Here is a 25399-nt window from a genome sequence, read left to right on the forward strand (position 1 = left end):
GTTCCTGTTGGATACCGTATCAGAAAACCTTCAGAAAGCGGGCCCTTTGCCAACAAGGGGCGTTAGGCGTCACCATCACGCACCGTAAGGGGCGGGGCTCTGTTAAGCCGTGTCTGTCATAGCGCCTCGGCGTATCTCTCGGCGAGAGCGATTCCTCATTTTCTCCCAGGGCTGCTGAGCATAGCGACTGCTCCGCGCATGCGTCCACCAAGGATGGGGTTTTTTTTACATAAATGGATTCAGCCGCCGAACTGAGGTCAGAGCCTTTGCTGACGTATATCGATTCCGCCAGTCAGGATTGTGAAGTGAGGGCGGTCTTCCCAGCGCATGCGCGGTGTGTTCAGTAGGTAAAGCATGGATTTCCCTTCGGCTCGCCAGGCTGTTTTGAACGTGCTGCGGGGTGCGCGGGCGGGGGATCTGCCCCGCCTGCTTCACTGGATGAGAACGACCAGTAAGCAACGTTTCTCCTCGGGTCCTGTCAGTTTCTCCACTGCCTGTTTCTTCCTGCGCTTGCATTACAGTCTTCTTACGAGCGAGACCTGCAACAAAATGTTGCAGCATGGGGTGTTCTTGTTCAGGATACTCCTCCCCCAATTCAGTCACCCCCAATAATCGGTCAACAGTCAGGGCCCACTGAGTATGCTCAGTCATCGACCAGCTGTTTGGGGCCGTCTTCCCTCCCTTGCTCCAATTTAGTGTGTTACTTTGGGTTCCACCAAGCCTAATGATAGTTTGCATGTTTGATGTTCCCAGTCATTACACCTCTGTAACCAGGTTGTACAAAAGCGCAAGGGTCAGGACTGTTTCCTTCATGATCAGCTTTCTGTCGCAGGCATCTGATGGCTGGCATGAGAAGCATGATGCTGGACCTAAGGGCCATGTACTGGTTTTGGAATCCAATGCAGACTTAAAATAGCACGTTCTTCATATTCGGGGTGCAAAATCCTGTATTTTGAAGGCAAACCTGAAAAATTGGGGAAGTTTTCTTTTTGATATCAAGATGCTTTCAGTATGTTGATTATGTAGCAATACCTGATGAATTTATAACCCTTGGGCAACTTGATCTGTTATTAACAGCCAAAAAGCAAAAATGCAATATCAATTATCAATTGATATTGATTATCAATTGATATTGGTATGCATTTATTGATCATAACTGTTTATGAGTGCAAGGTATCAATGTTATACCTCTTACCAACATTGATTACCTGTGCTGAAATCACATGTCAAAACACTTCAGACTTAAGTGTGTGTGTGTGTTGTTGTTTTTACGCAAAGCACACACTATAAACCAGGGTAAAGGAACCTGTGATCCTTCATATATTGTTAGATTACAAACCCCCGTCACCCCGATCATTGGCCATGCTGTCTAGGGTTGATGAAAACTGGAAACTCAGCCACATCTGTTCCCGGTAAAGGGTAAAGGGACCCCTGACCATTAGGTCCAGTCGTGACCGACTCTGGGGTTGCAGTGCTCATCTTACTCTATAGGCCGAGGGAGCCGGCGTTTGTCCACAGACAGCTTCTGGGTCATGTGACCAGCTTGACTAAGCCACTTCTGGCGAACCAGAGCAGCGCACGGAAACACTGTTTACCTTCCTGCTGGAGCGGTAGCTATTTATCTACTTGCACTTTGATGTGCTTTCGAACTGCTAGGTTGGCAGGAGCAGGGACTGAGCAACGGGAGCTCACCCTGTCACAGGGATTCGAACCGCCGACCTTCTGATCAACAAGTCCTAGGCTCTGTGGTTTAACCCACAGTGCCACCCGTGTCCCATCTGTTCCCCATACCTGGCATAAACTGCAGAAATGTAGAAAAACTTGTCACATAATTCCTTAATATGCATTTATGAATATAACTAATAATTGAAATTACTCGGCATTAATTAGTGCACTTTTGCAGTATGGAAAGCCATTATCTGTTATTTACTTCATCCCAATAGTTATCATCCTCACAATGTTGGTACCACTGTGTTAGGTTGTTGAAACAGTCATGTTCTTTAACACATGTAAAGCTGGTAATGGGTACATTGCTTCCATCTTGAACCTGAAAACAATTGTTGTCAAAGAACATTTGCAATACACCAGGCAGAAGAACAAGGGAGCTGGGAGGTAGTACTTTCTTCCAGGATGAATGTCATGGCAAGAGGAAGACTTTTGGCCAAAACCACTAACTAAAGAACAAGTAGTATTGGGGGAACGTATCCTCCTCCCAAAAAATGCATTGCTCCAACTGTTAGTTTCTTTGGGAGTTTTTGGCCTCTGTTGTTGGCCAAATGAACAGGGATGTGTAGTTTGGGTTATCTTATTATAGACTTTGACATCATTTGATAAAAATATTTTAAAATAAAATAGCATTACAAGTTGTCATTTTGGATTCATATTAATAGATCAGATAACCAGCAGGTGATGGATTTGAGCTCAGTACATTGAAAAATATGGAATCATCAACATCAACACAGCCCCTAGCTTGTACCTGCTTTCCCCATGTTCCTCTCTTGCACCCTGATTACAGCTGGTGTGAATTTTTTTCTCTGGTCAGCTGGTGTTTGGATCTTTGCAGCACTGCCCCACAATGGCATTGTGGTGCTGCTATTAAGAATTTTTGGGTGGCTGCATCAGTAACAGTTTGTGACCAGTCTTGCTTAGAAAACGCTAAAATACTTTTTTTCCTTTCGCATACGTAGTATAAAAGAGGAGTTCTACCAAATTACAGAAACCCCATGATTTTATACCGTAATAGAAATAGACATTGCTATCTTTAGGCAGCTGCTTAGCAACCCTTCCTTCACTGTTGCGCAGTTGGTGTGGTCTTCCCACAAACTGTGAGGTGTATGTTGCTAAATTTACTGATGGCTTAAATTCATTTTTCCCATTATGGTGCAAATGAGCTCAAATAGCACCCTGAAATCATCAGCAATCTCATTTATTTATTTATTTAATTTGCATCCTATCTTTCCTTTATGGAGCTTGAGGAGGTAGCAGATATGATTTTCCGTCCTTCCATTTTATCCTCAGAAGAACCCTGTGAAGTAGGTTAGACTAAGAGACAATAACTGACACATGGTCAGCTTCATGGCTGAGGTGGGGTTTGAACCCCTGGTCTTAGTCCACCGCTTTAACTACTGCACCACACTGGCTGAACAGATATGAACGAGTATTGAACAGATGACAGGCACTGAATGACTTTAACATCTGTGCTGGGCCCACCTTGGGATGGCCAGCTTAGGACTTCATGCAACTATGACAGCCATGGGACTTGGCCTGTATACTACTGGCCTGTATTCAGCAGGAAAAACTCTGGATCTGGTCTTTGTTGTTGGGTTAATTATCTGGAATTGAGGGTAATACACCATGTGGTAATAACATATTAAGGCCTCTGTGGCCTCTCCCTGGAAACTTGAGTAGCAGCAATGCTTTTGGCATTTCAGTTCCAGGGGAAGACCTGGTTGTTTGCCAATGCATTTGTGGGATGTTGGACTGCTGCTGTAATTCTGGGTGTTTTTATGACTGAACCTTTAATGCCATGTTTTTAACCTGCACTTAACTATCTGTAATTGCTCTTGTTTTATGTTGTAACCTGCCTGGAATCACATAATGAATTGCAAGCTAAAAATACATTTAATAAAAGGAATATGTAGGCCACCTCTATTTCCATCTCCAAGACAAGGGTAGGTTACCCTTTATCTCAATCATCTTCTCAAGAAACATTTGTGCTGTACTACTAGTTTGCATATGGGAACGGAGTCTGTGTATATCTGCTGAGAAGGAAAGCCCATTGAATTCAATGAGTTTTACTCCCAGGTAACTCTGCAAAGGATTATGAGCAAGACTACAGCCTTAGAGAATGCATCCTGTTTCTTTTCTTTCTCCTGAAGGAGAGTTTTACAACTGATGTATTGGGATCCTGGTTTCAGATTTCAGAATACTGGAGGGCATCTACCCTATTCACCTGGATTTCGGGTGGGGCAGCACGCCTTTGCTGGAGAGACAAAAATAGCCTTTGCTTTGTTCTATTGCTTCTCTAGTTAGTGAAGTAGGTGTCTTGCTTGAGCAGCTGCTTGCAAGCAGCAGGGAAAGAACAGGGTGAGGAGAGTAAAGTCATAGACTGCATGCATGTCATATATTTAAAGCATCTCACTTTCCCCAAAGAATCCTGGGAACTGTCGTTTAGCTGCTCACACTTAACACCCTTAGCAAACTTCAAATTCCAGGATTCTTTGGGGGGCAGAAATGTATGCAGCCATAGTTTAGGCAGGAAAGCCCATCAATACCAGCTATTGCACATAGATGCTGCCCTCATGTTACTGATGAATGTTGTCAGCCTACAGTCATGAGCTGACATCTGGCATGGGGTGGTAGCTAAGCTGAAGGCAGGTGCCCTCTTTGCTAGAGTATGTATGTTGCATTAAAGGTAAAAGGTAAAGGACCCCTGGATGGTTAAGTCCAGCCAAAGGTGACTGGGGGGTATGGTGCTCATCTTGCTTTTCAGGCCGAGGGAGCTGGTGTTTGTCCACAGACAGCTTTCCAGGTCATGTGGCCAGCATGACTAAACCACTTCTGGTGCAATGGAACACCATGACAGAAGCCAGGGCACACAGAAACGCCTTTTACCGTACTTTCCTGCCACAGTGGTACCTATTTATCTACTTGCACTGGTGTGTTTTTGAACTGCTAGGTTGGCAGGAGCTGAGCAGAGCAACAGGTACTTGCCCCATTGCGCAGATTCAAACTGCCAACCTTCCGATCAGCAAGCCCAAAAGGCTCAGTGGTTTAGATCACAGCGCCACCTGTGTCCCGCGCATCTTATTACCAGGTGCTAGAAACTAAAGGAGAGTCAAGTGTTGTTGCACTCAGGTCCTGTTATATGACTTCCCATGGGCGCCTGGTTGCTCACTGTGAGAACAGGATGCTGGGCTAGATGAGCCACTGGACAGATTCAGCAAGTTTGTTGTTATTTTTATTAGGCCTTGTTTTTCTCTGACCCATAAAGGACAGCCACAGATTATAAAGGTTTCTTACATGTCTCTGCTTCCACATTCCATCCATGAAAGGCGATTGCTGCTTCCAGAACCAAGTCCAGGGAGCCAACTCTAGGGAAACTTGGCTCACATTCTCTGCTTGAGAGGGAGAGAGAGAATAAAGTGTGGGTGAATTCACTCCTTGCTCTGCAATTCTTGTGGGAGAGAGAGGTTTGGAAGATAGTATTACTTTCTCATAGCAGAGTTAGCACAATGGTGATTGCTCCAAGCACATTAAAACTCCATTAGATTTTACATCTGCCCTCGTTCACCTTTAAATATTTCCCACAAAATACTTAGGCTAGAATAAATCACAGACACAGCATTGCAAATAAGTGAATATTTTACTCAGAGTTTCAGCAGTTACAGCAAACAACTCTCCATCTGTTGGCAGTAAAGTAAGAAGAAAAGGTTCCAAAGGAAAGACATTTGTCTTCTTACACAAATGAATCATGCAGAAGATGCAGGCTGTAAAAAAATTTCAGAGAGATTTTTCATTCATGTGGTTTTTCTTCAGCTGGGAGCCATGCTTGGCTCCCAGCTTCCTCAAGGAACACAGGGGTGGGGTGAGGCTGCTGGGAGTCTGCTGAGTTCCATCCTTGTTGGGATCAGAATAACCCTTTCATGCACGTAAGTGCGCGTCAGCAACTGCATATTACTACAACTTGTCTCTGATATTATTTTCTCTTCATGTGGCAGCACTTGTACACCATCAGAGATACCATTTTATCTCCTGAGTCCAGAGGCATTTTAGGTTCTGCAGTGTGTTCTGGTATGAAGGGTGTATGGGAGCTCCTATCAGCCTCAAGCCTATTATGGAGGTTTTTGCTGAGCTGAAGGGAAGCAAACAGAATGGCACTTCAGTTACCTTGGTTTCAATCTAGCTGGCTGAGGGGTGCATTTTTTTCTGTCAAGGTTTTCCGTGTCAGCATGAGGACAGTAAACCTGCATATTCAACTTTGAGTCTGTAACCCTTCTTGAAGATCTTGTGGAAGTAGCAAAGAGTTGTTTGCTACCGGAGCACGTCTACTGCATCTATATGCTTGGAAAGATGGCTAAAGAAAAAGTTAGCTAATTATAGAGTTGCATCCCATTCCGTGCAAACAAACTTCCCCTGCCTCTCCTCTCACCTGCCTGCAGGCCACCAGTCCTCTTGAACATATTTTAAGGGTTCGCAAGGAGCTGCAGCCAGGAAACCCCACTGTGTGGGAACACTTGCGCATTGGCAACATTGGGTATAACCCATGGTACTTTCTGTAGCCACACTTACAACAGCCACTGAGATAGGAGGATGCATTTTTAGCTCATGTGGGATTTCAGTTGTTGCTGGGTTTTGCCTGCCACTTTCATACTGGAGTAACCGCAAGGTTTCAAATTCTTTTTTTTCTCCCTTAGGAAAAAAACATCTCCTCAAGATGTTCCTTTAATTGGTAAACTGGGTGGGCCTGTATGACCAGTTTTGCAGTGAAATGCTGGCCTCCACCTTCCTTCCCAAAATCCTGTAACTACAAATAACGATGCTTGAAACTACTTTGGGGAGTTACTGAGCTAAGAGAAATTGATTTAAAATAGTCTTACGGTTGCAGCCTTAAAATTGTGTCATAGCAGAATTCTATTGTGTCTGAGCTTTAAGTAGCTGGGTGAAAGGAAGGTGGCAATGTTGCCGGTGCACCTTCAATCCTAACAGTACAGTGGTACCTCAGGTTAAGTACTTAATTCGTTCCGGAGGTCTGTTCTTAACCTGAAACTATTCTTAACCTGAAGCACCACTTTAGCTAATGGGGCCTCCCGCTGCCGCCGCGCTGCTGGAGCATGATTTCTGTTCTCATCCTGAAGCAAAGTTCTTAACCTGAAGCACTATTTCTGGGTTAGCGGAGTCTGTAACCTGAAGCGTATGTAACCCGAGGTAGCACTGTATTCTTCCGATTTACAGTTCTAGCCAGTCACTGCATATCAGCCATGCCCACCTTTTAAAAGGCTTTTTGTACTTCTGCCTGCCTCTTGTATCTCAGTGGTCTTGTTTTGTCAAGGGAGTTTGCTGTTAGAGGCAGTAATTTTCAGGGAAGAAGAGGGTAAGCAATAATACAGAAGGTAGCCTGAGCTGAAGAAGTCACCACGTTGCAGAAAATAGCTCTACAGGGAATTAAATGTATATTAACAGCCTGCAGGTCAAATTCTTAGTTTTGGAGACTTTATCACATTGATATTTCATACTGTTTGAAGATACCTCATAAATGTCACTACTGAGCTATGCTTTCCCTCCATTTTCCATTTTCTCAATTACTGTTCCAACAAACCTTTGCTTATACCTTTTTTCCAAATATGAAATGTGTTTAAAAATGTACAAGCAAGCAGTTGCATGTTTTTGTCCTTCTTCCAATACTTCAAAAGCATCTTTGATGTTTAAATAGCTAAGTGAATGAAATACAATAACTTTGGTGGGAGCAAAGATTGCCGTGTTGGTAGGTTTCTACACCTTAAAGTAAATCTTAAAATAACCGAGTGCTTTTTGAAATGTAATGTCATCGGCATGTAAATCTGTCGCCTATAGGAAAAATAAGCAACAAAAGTTGTGCAACAGCTCTTCAAATAAAAATCCTGAACATCTGGTATTGTGTGCAAGTCACCGTTGCATTAATATTGTTGATGCCTGATAGTGCCACATGATCATTTATTTATTTATATATACATATATATTTTGTAGATGACTTTGATGAATTCACATCCAGTAACGATGATATTATTCTCAGAAGTATTGCTGAAGATCTTAGAGATTGTTTGCCAAAAGAGGCCATGCTCAGCTCCGAGCACCTTGCTCTCCAAAAAGTAAGTTTAGCTTTTGAGGCCTTCCCTTGTCAGATGGTTTAGTGATTTGGGTCAACCACTAGGACTATCAGGGACTTCTGTCTGATGCAGGTTGATGAATGACTTGATTGAGTCACTGTCAGAACTTGAGCCCAGGGCATCTGTCCTTAACAGCTCAAGAAAGAGAAGAGCAGGGAATAAGCTTTAACTGCTGAAGAAGTGTCCTTGTGCTGATTGGCCCAGTGTAGGTCATGATGCTTGGTCATGCTTAATCATCTAAGCAGCAAAAACAGAATAAAACACTACAAAGCACTGATCAAGTTTTCAAGTTCCCCTGAATTATTCTTCTGCCTAAATGTTCCTTTGGGGTTTTTCCTCCCTATTATGCTCTAAACATATTTCTTCTCCCTCTATTTCACCTATCTATACTGAATAAGATAGGGACGCGGGTGGTGCTGTGGGTTAAACCACAGAGCCTAGGACTTGCCGATCAGAAGGTCGGCGGTTCGAATCCCCGTGACAGGGTGAGCTCCTGTTGCTCGGTCCCAGCTCCTGCCAACCTAGCAGTTCGAAAGCACGTCAAAGTGCAAGTAGATAAATAGCTACCGCTCCGGCGGGAAGGTAAATGACGTTTCCATGCGCTGCTCTGGTTCGCCATGCTGGCCACATGACCTGGAAGCTGTACGCCAGCTCCCTCGGCCAATAAAGCGAGATGAGCGCAGCAACCCCAGAGTCGGCCACGACTGGACCTAATGGTCAGGGGCCCCTTTACCTTTTATCCTGAATAAGACTTTTGAAGAATTCAAAAGCTTGCTCACTGTGACTTCCGAGTTGATCCTAATAAAAACAGTATACTGCAGTTATTTTTGGATCCCACCTCTCCAAATGAACCAGCATAGCTGGCTGCAATCTTCATTTGTTTTGGGTAAAAATACTGAATTTAGCTGCCCGGGAGAGGGAGTCTAGAATTTCTACCACCTAACAGTGTGACCTGGGTTATGAGGGTTACATGTCCTCTGCCTACGGGGGAACTAGTTTTGCTTCCATTGGCTCCTCTTAATCAGCTAAAATTAGTCACTATCTTTCCTCATATTACTCCACAATTTCCCCCCTTTTGATATTTGCTTTATAACAAAGATAGATATTCCAGCTAGCACTGGTGACATATTAAGTATCACACAAGTAAATGCAATCTATCTATCTATTTCTCATTTATAGCTGCAGAAACTCTGCCGCCTTCAAAGTCCATCCTTAGTAGACAGCAATATGGGGTCTCCAAATGAAACGCCTGGCCGTGAATATAACTCATTGATGCAGCAGTATAATATATAATACTGACTCCTTAGATAGAGAAAACATGTTAAATTAGAGGTACAAAATAGTGAGGAAACAGGCATCATTTAGGTCAAGGGTTCCCAATCTGTGGTTTGTGGACCACCAGTGGTCTGAGAGCTTCCCTCGGGTGTTCCATGGTGTGCCTATAAAAATACAGTTAAAATTCATAGAGCAACCAGCACAGTGCATTATTATTGGTTCAATAGACAGGAAGATCATGAAGTGGCCAGCCAAGACTCACCACAATTTTCAAGTGGTCCTTTGTGGGGGCAGGGAGTTTTGGAGTGTAGTGGAACAGAAAGTCTAGGGCTTAAATTGTGTGCAGCTAGTACTGGGGGAAATATGCTGATTAATATACATGTTCATCTTTATGCTTCTCCTTCAGCTGCAACAGCAAACAAAACCCACAGTTCATATTGATGCATTCCTTTATGATGATGACTGTATTGACTCACTGTGTGAAGAAGGGAAGATGAGCAGATATTACTGTCTAATGTGCGGCTCTCACCGGACAGCACCATTAGGTAAGTACATAGATGATGTTACAGATGGGTAGCCGTGTTGGTCTGCCATAGTCAAAACAAAAAAAATTCCTTCCAGTAGCACCTTAAAGACCAACTAAGTTAGTTCTTGGTATGAGCTTTCGTGTGCATACACACTGTGTATCTGAAGAAGTGTGCATGCACACGAAAGCTCATACCAAGAACTAACTTAGTTGGTCTTTAAGGTGCTACTGGAAGGAATTTTTTTACATAGATGATGTACTTGGAGGCCAAATGACAGCATTGGTCAATGTGTGCCTATGCAGTTGATCCAATGTTTTTGTCCTAAATCAAATATGGAGTAGCTTCAGGTTTCAGTCAGATGTGGAACTATGCTTTTCAGAGTGAGCTGCGGAAGCATCAACAAGTTATTGTGCTCCCAGATGAAATGGGAAATAAGGTGAAAGTCCATTATAAAAAGGGAAATGGGTTTGACTGCATGGTCTCGATTTATATAGTTTATTAACAATAGTAAAGTAATCTCCCTTTCATCTTGGCCACAGCAGCTGCTATGGAGAAATTAGGTATCTTAATGCTGTTGAAGTGAGCTGAATTTCTGATGTGAAAGATTTTCCAGGTTTATTTTGATGCATGCAAGACTTAACATGTGTACATGTATTGTCTTGGAAGACAGCACTTTGTGTTTGGTAGTTGTTTTTAAAATTTGCAATAAAGTTTATAAAAAAGGAACAAATCCAATAAATATAAATTAACTTTTAATTTTAGTTCAGGTAAATTGGTGGGGTTGTTTATGTCTTAGGTGTAACTTGTAACTAAAATATGTGTGTGTTTATTACACCAACATTAATTTTTCCAATTAAAAGTGTGTTTGCTAAAACCGTTGAAATTGAGCATAAACAGTTCCCTTTAGGGAGAAAGTTCCAAAGTCAGGATGTCACTACAGAGAAGACCCTAAGTTGCATTCAGGGAATGTCTGGAGGACAGAGCAGACTCATATCTGCAGGTTTCCCCCCTTTCAAGCTCTGTACCGATAGCTGGAATGCAAAAACGAAGCCTGCACTTGTGCAGAGAAAAGCCTTGTATGTTTAATTAGGAACCCTGCCCTTTGCAAGTTTCTGTTTGCACAGAGAGAGCTCATCTATATACCAGTTGTGTATGCATCCTAGGCTCTGTTCAGACTTTCAGTTGAACATATGGCATTCTAGGTTGGAGGGTATGGTCCTGATTTCCCCACCATGTGTTCATATGTGAAAAGGACTCTGATCTGTTCTTAATTTTGTTCACAGTTCTGTTCAAAGAACAACGTGAAGCAGACCCATAGCACTTACTAGACAGTTAAGATCTCGCAAAGTATCATTTAAACCGTTTACTCTTCAGTAGTTGCACTTAATTTATGCTATATTACTTAACATTGAGTGGGAAATGTGTCCAATGCTACAGTCTCACCCTATATTATTAAGGTTACTTTTTAAGTAAAGAAATACAAGATTGTGTGCAGTTTGATGTTTTACTCAAAATTATAAAGATGTGAATGTGGTGGGGATATTATTCTCAGCAGACAAGTGGAAAAATGATAATTCTTGTTGGAAAGGTTCTACTAAACAGTTGACAGTGGTTGATGATTGTTCCAGCAAGGTTGCATATTTAAAATTATTTTGCTCTTCTTTCCCAGAGTTCATTTCTCATTCCTTTTCCATCTCGGAACTGAAGTTTCTCTTTCGGCACGTACTGCCTGATCTGACAGGAAAGGTGGTGGTTGACATTGGTTCCAGACTTGGTGCGGTCCTCTTTGGGGTAAAACCCAGTCCAGGAATTTGTTAACAATTTCCTGCGATGTATCTTTTTTCCTGTTTCTAGTGGTTATTCTATGCTTCTGTGCTATGTGTTGTCCTGCAGATACGCTGCTTAATGTTATAACCTACCTTGCTCAAAATTTTGTTCACAACATGAGTGGTATACTACTGGACATCTTACTCCAAACCCAGATGTGATATGACTACATTCTCCTCTCTTAAGCCAGAAAGACATGGGTGCAATGACATATTACAGCCACTTTGTTATTATAACTGCCCAATAAGTCTCTGGATAATGAGGGGGGCTGGGCTGGTGGTACTTTTTTTTGAGTTTTGGGCAAATCCAGCTCAGGTTTCTTCATCCCGCTCAATAGTTAAAAGAATTGTTTCAGCAGTTTATAGGAAATAGATATCAGGAAGCCATTGCCCAGGTTCAGTTTTGCAGTCATGCTTTGCTTCACCGTAAAGTAGACATCTGTGTATAATTTTGGTTCTCAAACTTTGTGTGTGCCTTCCTAGGCTACAGCCTTAGGGAAGGGCTGGAATTTAATAGTAGAGCACAGGCCTCAGACACTGAACAGCTTCTTCAAGTCAGTGTAGATACTTCGAAAGATCCAAGACAGCCTCATATTTCAATATGTTCCCCTTGTTACCAAGAAAAATCAGCAGTTGCTTACCTAGCTAAACTCTTCCTTATCAGAGACTACAGAGAAAGTCTACTACTCCTCCCAATTATGTAGTATCATCAGGTAATGTCTGTGTTGCTTAAGCAAGATTTTGGCTTGTCTCCTGCCTGAACCTGAATTTGTTATAGTCAGTTCTTTGGTTACTGCTGTTGTATTATCTTATGGTTTGATTGACTGACATTGATCCCTTAAGTGCTCCTTCAGATTTAGGAAGGCAGGATAAAAACCCCTTAATAAATAAACAAAAGAAAAGCATAGGACCATAGCATTTTATCAAAAGGTCTTAAGGAGTTCTTTAAAAATATTAAACTGCCCCCATGGGCATAATCTTGATCAGAAAGGGGAGCTTTTCTTCCTTGGAATACCTTCCTAGATACTCTGAACACTTGTGTAAAGGATTCCGTTTTTTCTTGGCATTCCCTTATTTCCTGGAATAACAAATGAAGTAGATGCAGTGTCAATTTTTGCTAAATTTATCTTAAATTAGAAACACTTGTTAACATTTGGAAAGCTGAAACTTTATGGTGTTAAAAATGGAATATATCCTCCAGATAAAGCATAACTCATATTTTTAAAAATAGTTCTTTTCATCATATTCTTCGCTTCTATTTACAGAAGTGGCAATCTGCCATATTTAATCTGAATAGACTGTTTTTCTAGCCAGATGGTTAAGAGTTTCAGAAAGCTGTAATAGTTATCCTTTAGGGGCATCTTAATATGTGGGTTTCTAGCATTTGTCATGTTAAATCCATATACCGTATTTTTCGCCCCATAGGACGCACCGGCCCATAGGACGTACCTAGTTTTGGGGGGAGGAAATAAAGGGGGGGAAATTATTTTTCCCCCCCAGGCGCGGGGCTGGGGCGGGGGAAGCCCGAGCTTCCCCCGACCCCAGCCCCCAGAACAGGCAGCTCTCCGCAAGCCTTGGGAGACCGGCGTGACTTCCCGCCGGGCTCCCACGGCTTGTGGATATCTGCCTGAAGCCCAAACCAGGTCAGGGAACAGCGGGATGGCGGCGCTCCGCCTCCCCGCTGTTCCCCGAGCTTGTGGAGCTGGCAGCGGGGAGAAGCGTGCCAGGTCGGGGGACAGCGCTTCTCCCCGCCGCCAGCCTTCAGACCAGGTCGAGGGACCAAGCCCGTGCAGCGCGCCCCGTGCTTCGGGCTGCAGGCTGCTGCCCGCAAGCCTTGCGAGCCCGTGGGAACTCCCACTGGGCTTGCAAGGCTTGCGGATAGCTTCCTGAAGCCTGGAGAGCGAGAGGGGTCGGTGTGCACAGACCCCTCTCGCTCTCCAGGCTTCAGCGAATGCCTGCATTCGCCCCATAGGACGCACACACATTTCCCCTTCATTTTTGGAGGGGAAAAAGTGCGTTTTATAGGGCGAAAAATACGGTAAGTTGATGAAGCCTCTTGTGAAACATTTATTCTAATTTATAAGATAAATTATTATGGCAGGGTAGACTTTCTATTGTAGGGCTAAACACTATTTTGAGCACTTGCTACCAAGCCCTCTGGAACAGGGCCTGAAACTTTCTAAGATTCTTACAATCTCATCGTGTGTGTGTGTGTGTGTGTGTGTGTGTGTGTGTGTGTGTGTGTATTTCAGTAAAGCTTAACATTTCATTTCAGTCCACCTATATATATATCTGTCTATCTACACTGGCTTTTCTTTTAGGGCTACTTTTATAGCTCAGCATCTCAGATCTATGGTGTTGAAATGAATGCAGACTTTTGCCGGTTGCAGGAAGTTATCATTGCAAAATACCAACTTCATGGAAGAATAAAGGTAGTAACATATTTCTTAGTTTGTTTTATTTACAGTGAGGTTTTGAACTAGCAAGTCAATATTCATAGAAAAATAATGTCATTGGAGTTGCAATATCTTTGCAGTCATGCACATACCTGGTAGGATACCTCAAATAGTTGAAGTTTGTAAATGATTACAAACCATTGTGTGATTCAAACCAACTCCATAGCAGCCTGTACAGTCAGCTTTAGAGTTAAACGGAGGCTGGAGGATATTCAATATTCTTAATACTGAATATTCTTAATATTGAAACAATGAAAAAGGTTTAAGATGATTTTAAGGTTTTCCCATGACCAACAAGAAAAGAATAATAGTATTTAATATTTGTATAATTAGGTGTTCCAAGCACTTTATGTGTGCAATTTTGTGGTAATACGTATAATTCAATAAGAAAGGTCAGTATTTTTACACCCATATTGCAAATGGGGAGGCTGAGGCCAAGAGTAAGCGGCTTGCTTAGGGTCAGGGTCAGGGAACCTCTGGCCTGCTGACCAACCTTAGCCCACCAGGTGTCCTGTTGGGCCTGTGAGACCATTTTGGACAAAGCAGCCATCAATCAGCTGGTTGTCAGGAGTCATTAAAATGCTGTGCAAAGCAGGAACCAAGCACAAAGCAGTATCACACCCCCCCAATCAGCTGATAAGATGTGGGAGCACTTCCTTGATCCAGTTGTTCTTGCCACCCTTTCCTTTCAGTAGCTGTTTCACTGTAAAGTGAAGCAGCTGCTGAAATAAATTAGGTGGGGAAGTCTTAGGTAGGATTCACCAAATGCACCCATCAGCAGAAGTCCTGTGCAAAGCCTTCTGCTTGTACAAGATGACTTTTTCCTCCTTTATGCCACTGCACCTTCAAAAAATGGCTTTTTGGGGGGGAGAACCCCCAGAACAGTGGGAGGAGGGGGCTAATTTCAGTATTTGAGATTGTTGCCAGATGATCTTTCATGTTAGAAGCTTACAGATTTTCCCCCTTCAGGTACTTCATGCAGACATTTGTACTCAGGCGTCACTTCTTCAGAGTGCTGACATTGTTGTGATGAATAATGTTTTCGAATATTTCCTTGACAGCTCAGAACAGGCCAGGTAAGATGTGTGTTCCTGAATTTTTTAGAAACTAGGAATACATTCCTGAGGATACGTTTAGACTTACACATGTTTCTCCTCTTTTAAATAGCTAGAATTGAAATGTATATTTGAGAAAAACGTAAGTTCCAGACTCTCAAACTCAAGTAGTTATTGTGAAGCAAGTCGTTTAAGCGATATATGACACATTTAATGTCAGCTAATAAAGGAGTCCAGTGGACAATATTAGAAAACCTGGAAACTGATGGTGATCCTATAAGTGCAAAAGTAAAAAATGAAGCTACCAGGCAGTTAACAACCTATGAGAAAATAATAGTGGGAGGAAACATAGTGGCGTAATGTCTAATTTCATCCATGCACAAAATTATTACAGAGGCACAATTTTGCCCGCAGCAAAATTTAAGAAGTTGGTGGGTGGTAAATTGGAATTTAGACATAGAGGAAGAAGAGTGGAATAAATTATGGACGTAAGAGCCATGCAAATCCCTATCAGCAACGACAAGGAAAAGAGCTCTCAACATAGTTGTTAAACTACCAACACCTACCAGCCCCAACCAGCATGGCCATGAGGTTGGAGTGTTTTAGTCCCCCACAGCTGGAAGGCCACAAGTTTCACATCCCTGTCCTCGCAGCAGCTGTGATAATAGTTGCCTCAAATGAGAGCCAGCCAACTTCATCTCCTGTTATGCAGTGGCAGATATGTGCCATTGCCTGAGGCTGGGACTGCAGCTATTATTGGGTACAAGTTCCTTGACCCAATTCTAGGCAATTCAATTAACACATACACTGTGACCCTGGATGACCCATTCTACAATGTTTGGTAAGCCCCACTAACCCTAGAGGCTTTTGGGGATGGGATACAGGGCTGTAAGATGGAAAGGGAAAATCCATTGTACTGAGGTGCCTTGTGCTTATGCGGTGGTAGATGCAACCTGTTATTAACATTGGTAATATTAATTTTTGTATTTTTCAAAATACAGATGTTTTATAAATCTGGTTAATATTATTTCCCACAAGCAGTGGGGTACACTTCATAATAATATTGTACTATAAAATAATTTTGCATATATGTCAGGCACATGTCAAAGAGGCTGTAATGCTCATGCAGGCCAAGCTAAGCTTCGAGTATTTTTCTCTCGGAGCACAAACGTCAAATGATGGATGATAATAGCTACACTTTGTTGGAACATGTTAGCTTGTGCTAGCAAGTAATTTTCCATAAGGGTTGCACAAGCAAGTGAAATCTAAACTTACTTTCCCCTAGATCCTGGAAATTTATCAGGCAAAATGTAAGAAAGAAAGGTTCCTTATTAGTGACGTTGCCAAGCCTTGAGAAATCTCTTTCGGAGCTTCAGGTAAGTAGTTATTTTTCAAACTTTTCTGCAGTCAAGTCTTTATGGAAAAATCTTTTTTGAGATCTGCAACAGAAGCCCTCCTTGTGTGTCTACCTCCTAGATCAATGAGGTTGGTGGCAAGAGAGAGGACCATGGAGGTCCCATGGCTTCCTGCCAGTAGGTCTCATATTTGGTGCTTTCGGAAGATCTGAGCATAGTGCTAGCAAACTGCCTGTTTCTCCCCTCAGGTTCTTAATGATTATATCTGTGAGAAAGAAGGACCGGGGTGGGGGGAAGCAACATGTGTCAATGGCAAGATGAAACTGTGATTTTGATCAGTTCACTGAGGGCCACAGTACTATCATTTGCAATGATGTAGTTGAGAGAGATAGCAATGTGTGAATACTACCAATACTGCAGTCCCAAATCCGTCACAAGATATTGAAAACACACATGTACATTGCAAACCTTACCTATGTTAGTGCTGCAGCAGAATAATATTTTATTCTGATAACCTTTTATTACCTGCCTTCATCAGTAGTCAAGAGGTCTGTATTCACTGGAAAGCAGGTGCAAATATGAAATTTTAATTTCTTTTCAGGTCGACATTCAGCTCAGCCAATGGGTGGAAGCTCTGCCGTTGGACTACGATGTGTTTTTCGAAGAAGTTGCTGATAGGGAAGCACTTGAACAAATTCACTTGTACAGAATTCTCTAATGCAAATGTGTACTGATATTGAAATTGCATTGAATTGCAGTTCTACAGTTCTTTTTTCAAGAATTCTTATTTTTATTCCTGTTTTTCATAATGCAAATGCAAATGCATAAACAATGAGCAATAAGAATAACCCAAACAGAGAGGCATACAAAAGCTCAAATAAAGTTCTTCTTTTGATATATTCATTTTTGTCAGTTGAGTGAGTCCTTCCATAAAGAGCCATGGGTTGTCGGTGGGGTTGGAGTTGAGTGTGAGGAGGGCACAAATGATATAAAGCTGAACCTTATTGTATCAAAGTCATTTTATTGTCCTCTGCCAATTTTTTGTCTGCCACTACGGAATCCCAAGCCCTCCTTGTTTGGTTCATACAATACAATTTTTGATAACCTGGATATTTTGCCATTGTGTATAAATTAATTAGTAGGATTTTGTTTTGTTTTTTTGCCAGTTTTGAATCTTGTTGCGAGTTAGTGGTATGGGTAGTACTTGGAATAAGTATGTCAGTGGAGGTAATGCATTCATTTTGATTGTTGCAATCTTGCTTAACCATGCTATATTTAATTTTGACCAGTTCATAAGCTCCTTGTATATCTTCCATGATAAAACATTATAGTTAAATTTTTCTATTGGTTTTTAATTCTTTGGTATAAAAATTTCAATGTATTTTATAATGTGTTGATATGCCTGTTTGTTCTGTGCTTTCTGTGTTTATGTTAAAGCACGGAATTACTGATTTTTGAGAATTGATTTGAAGACCTGCCCAAATGCTGTTATTAAGTTCATTCCTTATATGACTGATTTCTTTCTGGGTTTGTGAACAATAGTAAGATGTCATCTGCAAACATGCGTATTTTATGTTGTGTGTTGTTAATGAAAATACCTGATATAGTTTGATCTGATCTGATTTTGATTGCTAACAAAGGGGAGAGTTCAACGTCCATACGCATGGCCCCACTTGTGGTTTGGGCGGTATTCTCCATTTTGATGGATCATTGATACCATCCCCTAATGCATGGGTAGGCAAACTAAGGCACGGGGGCCGGATCCGGCCCAATTGCCTTCTAAATCCAGCCCGCAGACAGTCCGGGAATCAGCGTGTTTTTACATGAGTAGAATGTGTGCTTTCACTTAAAATGCATCTCTGGGTTATTTGTGGGGAATATGAATTCGTTCATTCCCCCCCCCCCAAAAAAAAATATAGTCTGCCCCCCCACAAGGTCTGAGGGACAGTGGAGTGGACCAGCCCCCTGCTGAAAAAGTTTGCTGACCCCTGCACCTAATGCTTTTATTACTGCATTCCATTTAGAAACTAGATCACTGTGCATTTTAGTTATGTATTCAGGAGGTCTTGTCTCTTTTTGGGTAGTTTTTAAGGCTTTTAGCCATCTCAGGTCCTATTGTTCCTTCTTCAGTTAATGTGTCACTTACCCCTCATTCTCTGATAGCAACATAGCTGTGAAGATTTCTTTATTTATTCAGAAATGTGGCGGATACCATTCCTTGTGATCTTTGCTGAGGACCAATGAGTAAGTGGTGTAAATTGTATATTTAATGCTGTTCAAGAGGCAGGAGCTCAGAGTTAACCTGCCATCTTTGGTGGTGATGTCAGCACCACCCAGTTCTACACTGAGCACTCTGTGGAGGGAGCAGCCCTTTGTGTCAAGATAAAATATGTGGAAAGCAAGAGATACATTCCTCTTTATGTAAATGAGGAAGGATTTTAAACAGAACCTGCCTGGTTTATTTCAAATTAGGATTGTTAATTACTTTTGTCCCTGGTTAAAGAACTGTGGAAATGCTGCCTTTACCAAGTTCTAAAATAGTCCCCCCCCCTTTTTTTTGTTTGTTTGGACTGGAATTATTTTCACTTGTCCCTAGTGTTTAAATATATGGTACTTAGCAGAGGTGACTCTTCCTATGTACTGCATCTTGTTTTAAAGGGCTTACAAAAAATAAATAAATCTCTAGGGAATGCCTTTTTTGCTAGCTTCTCAGCATTAAAACCAGAACTGAAGACAGTTGTTTTAATCCAAAGGTTGGAAGCCTTATACCACAAACAGATCATTTGGATGATGATCTGACTTTTCTGTGCACATGTTTCATGCATACATACCTGCATTTTCAGTCGGTTTATTCTGCTGATTGCCATCCACACCAGTGGGCAGATCAAATGCTACCAGCCTTGAGTCACAATTGGCAAAATTGAGGCTTTTGCTTTTGGGGGAAGATGCAGTATCAATTTATGTTTGGTTTTATAAATAAAATACTTTTATTTCATAAAATTTATATACTTCTTGAATGTGAAAAACAAAACAACAAAAAACATGAAAGCAAGTGGGGGGGAATCGCTCTCAAATACCAAGGTCTGGAGCAACTGTAATAATCACCTAACTAAAAGGTAAAGGGACCCCTGACCATTAGGTCCAGTTGTGGCCGACTCTGGGGTTGTGACGCTCATCTCGTTTTATTGGCCGAGGGAACCGGCGTAGAGCTTCCGGGTCATGTGGCCAGCATGACTAAGCCGCTTCTGGCGAATCAGAGCAGCGCACGGAAACGCCGTTTACCTTCCCACCGGAGCGGTACCTATTTATCTACTTGCACTTTGACGTGCTTTCAAACTGCTAGGTTGGCAAGAGCCGGGACTGAGCAAAGGGAGCTCACCTCGTCGCTATGTATTTACTTTATTTATTCTTTAAAAACTTGATGTCCATACTATAGTTGTAGTCTCAGTGTTCTCCCACACATACTGTGTGGTGTTGATAAAACGGCTCCCTTAGCCAAATTGTTAAAATTTGAATGTGCCATCAACATGTAAAAACTGATGGAGCTAATCTCCCTTGTGTTTTTTGGACTGCCACACCGCAGATGTATAACAGGTTATATTTAGTAACAGTAAAAGGATATTGGATTAATTTTTTTAAAACAAAATATAGCTTTGCATGTTGATAGCTACAGTGTTGTGAGCACACTGCAAAAATTTGTGTGTGCGAACAGCACCAATCCTAAAATAAACTCACATCTGGAAGCATCCTGATTTTTCCCTTCGAGTCTGATTTTCATGTGACAGTTGGGTGTAAGTTGATTATTGAACTATACTTAAAAGGTGTGGAGAATGTAAGAAGCATGCAAGAACAGGCAAGCATGCATACTAAGTAAATGCTGTTTTTCTTTTGAATAGGAAGAAGCGACAAAATATGTCTTGTAGCTCAGGTATAAGACGGTGCTTGAAACGGTGTTCACATGGATGAAAGATATCCAGGCACTTCTTTGTTAAAGACAAGGCCAAAGACACGGGCCCAAGTTTACATTCTCACAGCCAAGGGCTCTTCCCTCATGCCCGGGTATCTGTGTGAAGATCCTGCCACAATTTAAGGTGGAGTTCCCTGAAGCAGAGAACTTTCACAACATTGCTTGAGAAACTGGGAACGTGAGCCACATCTGCCTTACTCCATAACTGCTTTTAACTAAAGAAGAAGACAGTAATAGTGCAATCCCAGCACATCTAGTTTGGCGCTTGTATATAACCCAAGTTGTGTTCTTGATTAATGGCTAATAATAATAGTAATAATAATAATAATTGATATTTATTAATTTAGTAACCAACAACAAAGACATTGCATTAATCCACTAAGAATCATACTGCAACTTGATTATTTTACTAATCCCTAAAAACAGACATATGTGATTAGGAATTTGTGGGGGCTAGCTCAACACGTATTTCTTGTATTTATTATAATCCTACCACTAGATGGCATTCAAAACATTAAGGTCCACTTTTTCGGAAGCAGCTGCTAGCCTTTGGCTTTAAATGTCATTTGTGGAAGTGGCCTCAACCTTTCATTGAGCCTCTAATAAGATGTGGTGCAGCCATCAAGAATTGAATATTGGACTTGACAAGTTTCTTTTCTAGCCACTGATGGAGGAAAAGTGCCCCCTCTACCCCATCTGCTTTAAAAAAAAAAATGCTTCAGCCCAATGCTTATACATAACTTTTTTATATTATATGGTGGGTGTTGAGATAAGCAACTACCTAAAAAAAGGGGGAGGAGGAAACGAAACATTTAGGATATGGGGAAGAACTACAGTGCTGGGAGACACTGCCCCATTGAAACTCATTTGTTGAAAATATGAAATTACATGAAGCGAGTACAGTACAGATGAACCAGAGGCAAGTGAAGAACATAGTGGCCAGTCTAATTCTCATTTCTTGTTCAGTGAGGGATGTCTTGATCCTTTTTATGTAGGGTGTGTTTGGAGTGTGTGTGTGTGTGTGTGTGTGTGTAAAATGGCTTTTTGTGAGGCAAATACAACCTGGGGAGAAGGTACCTGTGTAGGACAACTTCTCCCATATGAAACTGCTTAGCACTGCAGCCACCTTTTGAAATGAGGTGTAGTGACATGAAAGAGGGGCTTTTTAGTAGCAGCATCTCTTGAACTCAGTTTACCCATTCTTTTAATGGGTTTTTAGTTAATTTGTTGACCCCTTTAATCTTCTGGGCCAGCTCTTTTAAGTACAGTGTAGTTTAAGCTTATTCTATTAGCAATATCTGCCCTGGCTATGGTGAAACCATTTTACTTCTCTAACAGGCCTTTTGTTCCTATCCAAAACTGAGCATAGACAAGGGAGACTGACGAAGATGTCCTATCTTTGAAATATTCTTCTTTGGCGATCACCTGTGGCCGAGTAAGATTGACTTCCATGAAGACTATTTTAACGGTGTGTCCGTTACTGTGGAGGCCAATTCTGGATATATCTTTGAAATATCCACATGCTAGCACCCCTGTTAACCCTCAAGGAGGTTTAATAACACTGTTTATTACAACAAGAATAGCGGCAAAAAGAGGAAAAGCAACATAAATCATTAAAACTACACAGGGCTAAAAGATTGTGATGTAATCATGTAACAAATGTGCCAGAGGAACAGATTCCATAGACTAGGAGCGACCACAGGAAAAGGCTTTATCTTTAATCTCACCTCTAAAGGCAAAGGCAATTTAGCAAAAGAGCTTAGCACAAGGACAGGTTCAAATTCAAATTGGAGTGGGAGACTATTGCTAACTGTTCTACTCATTCACACTTAAGAAACAAAAAAAATTCCTTCCAGTAGCACCTTAAAGACCAACTAAGTTAGTTCTTGGTATGAGCTTTCGTGTGCATGCACACTTCTTCAGATACACTGAAACAGAAGTTGCCAGATCCTTCTATATAGTGAGAAGGTGGGGAGGGGTATTACTCAGAGGAGGGTGGGGATGGGTGATTGGCAGATAGCTGTGATGAGCCTGTTGACGACTATTAACGACTGCAGTAGGTCTTACAGGAAAAAGCAAGGGGTGAGAAGGTGAAAAATGGCTTTGTCATGTATAGTGAGATAAGAATCCAATGTCTTTATTCAGGCCAGGTGTCTCCATGGTTTTAAGTTTGGTAATGATTTGCAATTCAGCAGCTTCTCTTTCCAGTCTATTTCTGAAATTCCTTTGTAGTAAAACAGCTACTTTGAGATCTTGTATAGAATGTCCTGGGAGATTGAAGTGTTCTCCTACTGGTTTCTCTGTCTTGTGATTCTTGATGTCAGATTTATGTCCGTTTATTCTTTGGCGTAAGGTTTGGCCTGTTTGTCCAATATAGAGAGCTGAAGGACACTGTTGGCATTTGATGGCATACACAATGTTAGACGATGAGCAATTAAATAGTCCAGAGATGGTGTGTGTGATGTTGTTGGGGCCAGTAATGGTGTTGTCCGGGTGTATGTGGCAGCAAAGTTGGCATCTGGGTTTATTGCAGGCTCTGGTGCCAGTGTCCGTGTTAAGTCTGGTTGTAGTATTATTGTGGGTTAGGAGTTGTTTAAGATTGGGTGGCTGTCTGTAGGCAATGAAAGGTCTTCCTCCCAGAGCTTGAGAAAGAGAACTGTCATTGTCCAGGAGAGGTTGTAGATCTCTGATGATGCGTTGTACTGTTTTAACTTGGGAGCTGTATGTGATGACTAGAGGAGTTCTGTTATTTTCTTTTTTGGGTCTGTCTTGCAGCAAGTTCTCTCTGGGTATCAGTCTGGCTCTGTTGATCTGTTGTCTAACTTCATCTGCTGGGTATTTTAGTTCTAAAAAGGTTTGCTGTAGATCACTTAAGAAGGTTTAACTATTGATATGAGTTTGGTTGAACTGATTAGAATGAATAGGCTTATCTTTTTTCCCTGACATCCCTCATGGATTAGCAGAGACTTGACAAAAAGGTGAACTGTTCCTTGAGGGATTGAAACTTCTACCTTTTGGAAAGTGATATCCTCAAGGACGACACAAAACCTTTTGCCCGAAGCAAAGCACCAGAAGTCACCACAAATCTGCACCCACGCCCCTAGTCATGGTTCATGGTTCCCAAAGGCTGTTCAAGTTATTTTGGCACCTGAGGCAGAAAGTTTTAAAGTGCCTTTCACCCTCCCAGCAATAAGAATACAGTAATAAATGAGGTAACCAACAATTGACTGACTTTAAATGGCATCCACAGCCAGCAACCTTAGATAGTCACGCCCTCTTATCTAACGGTAAGATCAACCCTGGTTGTCCCCCCGTTTGTAGGAGAGACAGAAAAATATATTTTGCTTTAGAATTTGAACACAGAGGCATTCTGAAGCTGGAGTTGGATAAAACTAGCATTCAACCCCACCCCAGGGGGGTCCAACTAGTTGCTGGAAATACTTCCTGGTTTCCTTTGTGTTTATCCCTTGCTATGAGTTTCTTAGCAGAAGCTCTTGACCACAGGAGCTCCAGCTTAGACCTGTGTACTACTTTTGCCACTATGGTAGGAAGCTGTCAAAGTGAACGATACCTGCCAGAGATGTGGGCTACGATTTATTACACCTTGTGTGATTTCTTAAATGCTGTGTACGCCTCCCATAGTTTTATCTTTATAGTGGATCTCAGGTGTTTTGCAATTACAGTACAGCATAGCTGAGGAACCTTTCAGAGCCTGAGGAGCCACACTCCCGTCAAGACAGCCTTCTGAGGGTCATCTGCTAGTGGTGTGTTGGGTCGGAGGCAGAAGTTGGTGGAGCAAGTGATGTAAATTTTAACTTTGTACAGCAGGCTAGTTTTTGCATACACTCACACACTCCACTTTACCCACCATTCAGAGAATGGAGTGGCATTGCTGGACTTCAAGGAAGCAGTCTAGAAAGACAGAAAGACTTGGGTTGCAAAGTAGGGCCTATGAAGAAAATGCCCTGTAGAGAGTTATGAGGACCACACACAGACCCTCCAAGTGTCCCTATTTTCCAGGGACAGTCCCAGATTAACAGAAGCCATCCCAGTTTCTGATTTGATCCCGGAATGTCCCCCTTTTCCTTAAAAGGTAAAGGTAAAGGTACCCCTGCCCGTACGGGCCAGTCTTGACAGACTCTAGGGTTGTGCGCCCATCTCACTCAAGAGGCCGGGGGCCAGCGCTGTCCGGAGACACTTCCAGGTCACGTGGCCAGCGTGACATCGCTGCTCTGGCGAGCCAGAGCCGCACACGGAAACGCCGTTTACCTTCCCGCTAGTAAGCGATCCCTATTTATCTACTTGCACCCAGGGGTGCTTTCGAACTGCTAGGTTGGCAGGCGCTGGGACCAAACAACGGGAGCGCACCCCGCCGCGGGGATTCGAACCACCGACCTTTCGATCGGCAAGCCCTAGGCGCTGAGGCTTTTAACCCACAGCGCCACCCGCGTCCCCCCCCCCCTTTTCCTTAGGACGTCTCTATTTTCATTGGAGAAATGTTGGAGGGTATAGAGTTCTGTGACCTTCGAGCCAAGGTGGTGGTAAGTAACTATACAACCTTTAGAAGACCGCTGAAGGCAGCCCTGTATATTTTTTTTATATTTAATGTTGTTTTCATATATGTTGGAAGCTGCCCAGAGTTGCTGGGGCAACCCAGTAAGATGTGTGGGGTATAAATAATAAAATTATCATTATGAAATTGGACGTCCCTATTTTCATCAGAGAAATGTTGGAGGGTATGCACATAGAGAGGCCTGGAAAGCTGCATTCAGAACCTGAGCCTGAAGCCCAACTCTCTACCATCCTAGCTTCCAGCAGACAGTCCACCCAGCACATCTATAAATTCACCTGATGGGCCTTTGTCAGGTACTAGGCACATAGAAGCAGGTGGAAACCTTAGGTACCTTACAGGTCTGTGGCAGGGCTCTTCTATATTATTGCGGCTGACTAGAGTTTCGGGGGGGGTGCTTCATCATTCAGGAGATACTGCATGTGATGTTGGCATGTTATACATGTGTTGTATAATGGGGGGTTCAGTGGCTGAGATGTTCTAAAGTAGTATACAGGATCTAG

General features: G+C 42.3%; 1 protein-coding gene across 2 annotated transcripts; it reads left to right on the forward strand.

The window, feature by feature from the left end:
- The first annotated feature begins 292 nt into the window (after positions 1 to 292).
- On the forward strand, positions 293 to 17699 carry LOC114592551 (uncharacterized). Of its 2 annotated transcripts, XM_077925966.1 has the most exons (9): positions 293 to 451; positions 7726 to 7847; positions 9547 to 9685; positions 11337 to 11458; positions 13815 to 13925; positions 14919 to 15025; positions 16290 to 16380; positions 16961 to 17111; positions 17161 to 17699. In XM_077925966.1, exons 1-8 carry the CDS (start codon positions 355 to 357, stop codon positions 17075 to 17077), a joined length of 906 nt encoding a protein of 301 aa, XP_077782092.1. In that variant the 5' UTR covers positions 293 to 354; the 3' UTR covers positions 17078 to 17111; positions 17161 to 17699. The 2 variants fall into 2 exon arrangements, with proteins under 2 accessions (XP_077782092.1, XP_028576612.2); XM_028720779.2 differs by having other exon boundaries at positions 16961 to 17699.
- Positions 17700 to 25399: the final 7700 nt, after the last annotated feature.

Source organism: Podarcis muralis, chromosome 1 (genome assembly GCF_964188315.1).
Source record: "Podarcis muralis chromosome 1, rPodMur119.hap1.1, whole genome shotgun sequence".
Taxonomy (NCBI): domain Eukaryota; kingdom Metazoa; phylum Chordata; class Lepidosauria; order Squamata; family Lacertidae; genus Podarcis; species Podarcis muralis.

Coding starts and splice junctions, on each gene's coding strand:
- LOC114592551 (XM_028720779.2), top strand. CDS start 355: ATGGATTTCCCTTCGGCTCGCCAGGCTGTTTTGAACGTGCTGCGGGGT. Junction 11,459..13,814: donor TTGGTGCGGTCCTCTTTGGG/GTAAAACCCAGT, acceptor CTTTTCTTTTAG/GGCTACTTTTATAGCTCAGC. Junction 16,381..16,960: donor AATCTCTTTCGGAGCTTCAG/GTAAGTAGTTAT, acceptor ATTTCTTTTCAG/GTCGACATTCAGCTCAGCCA.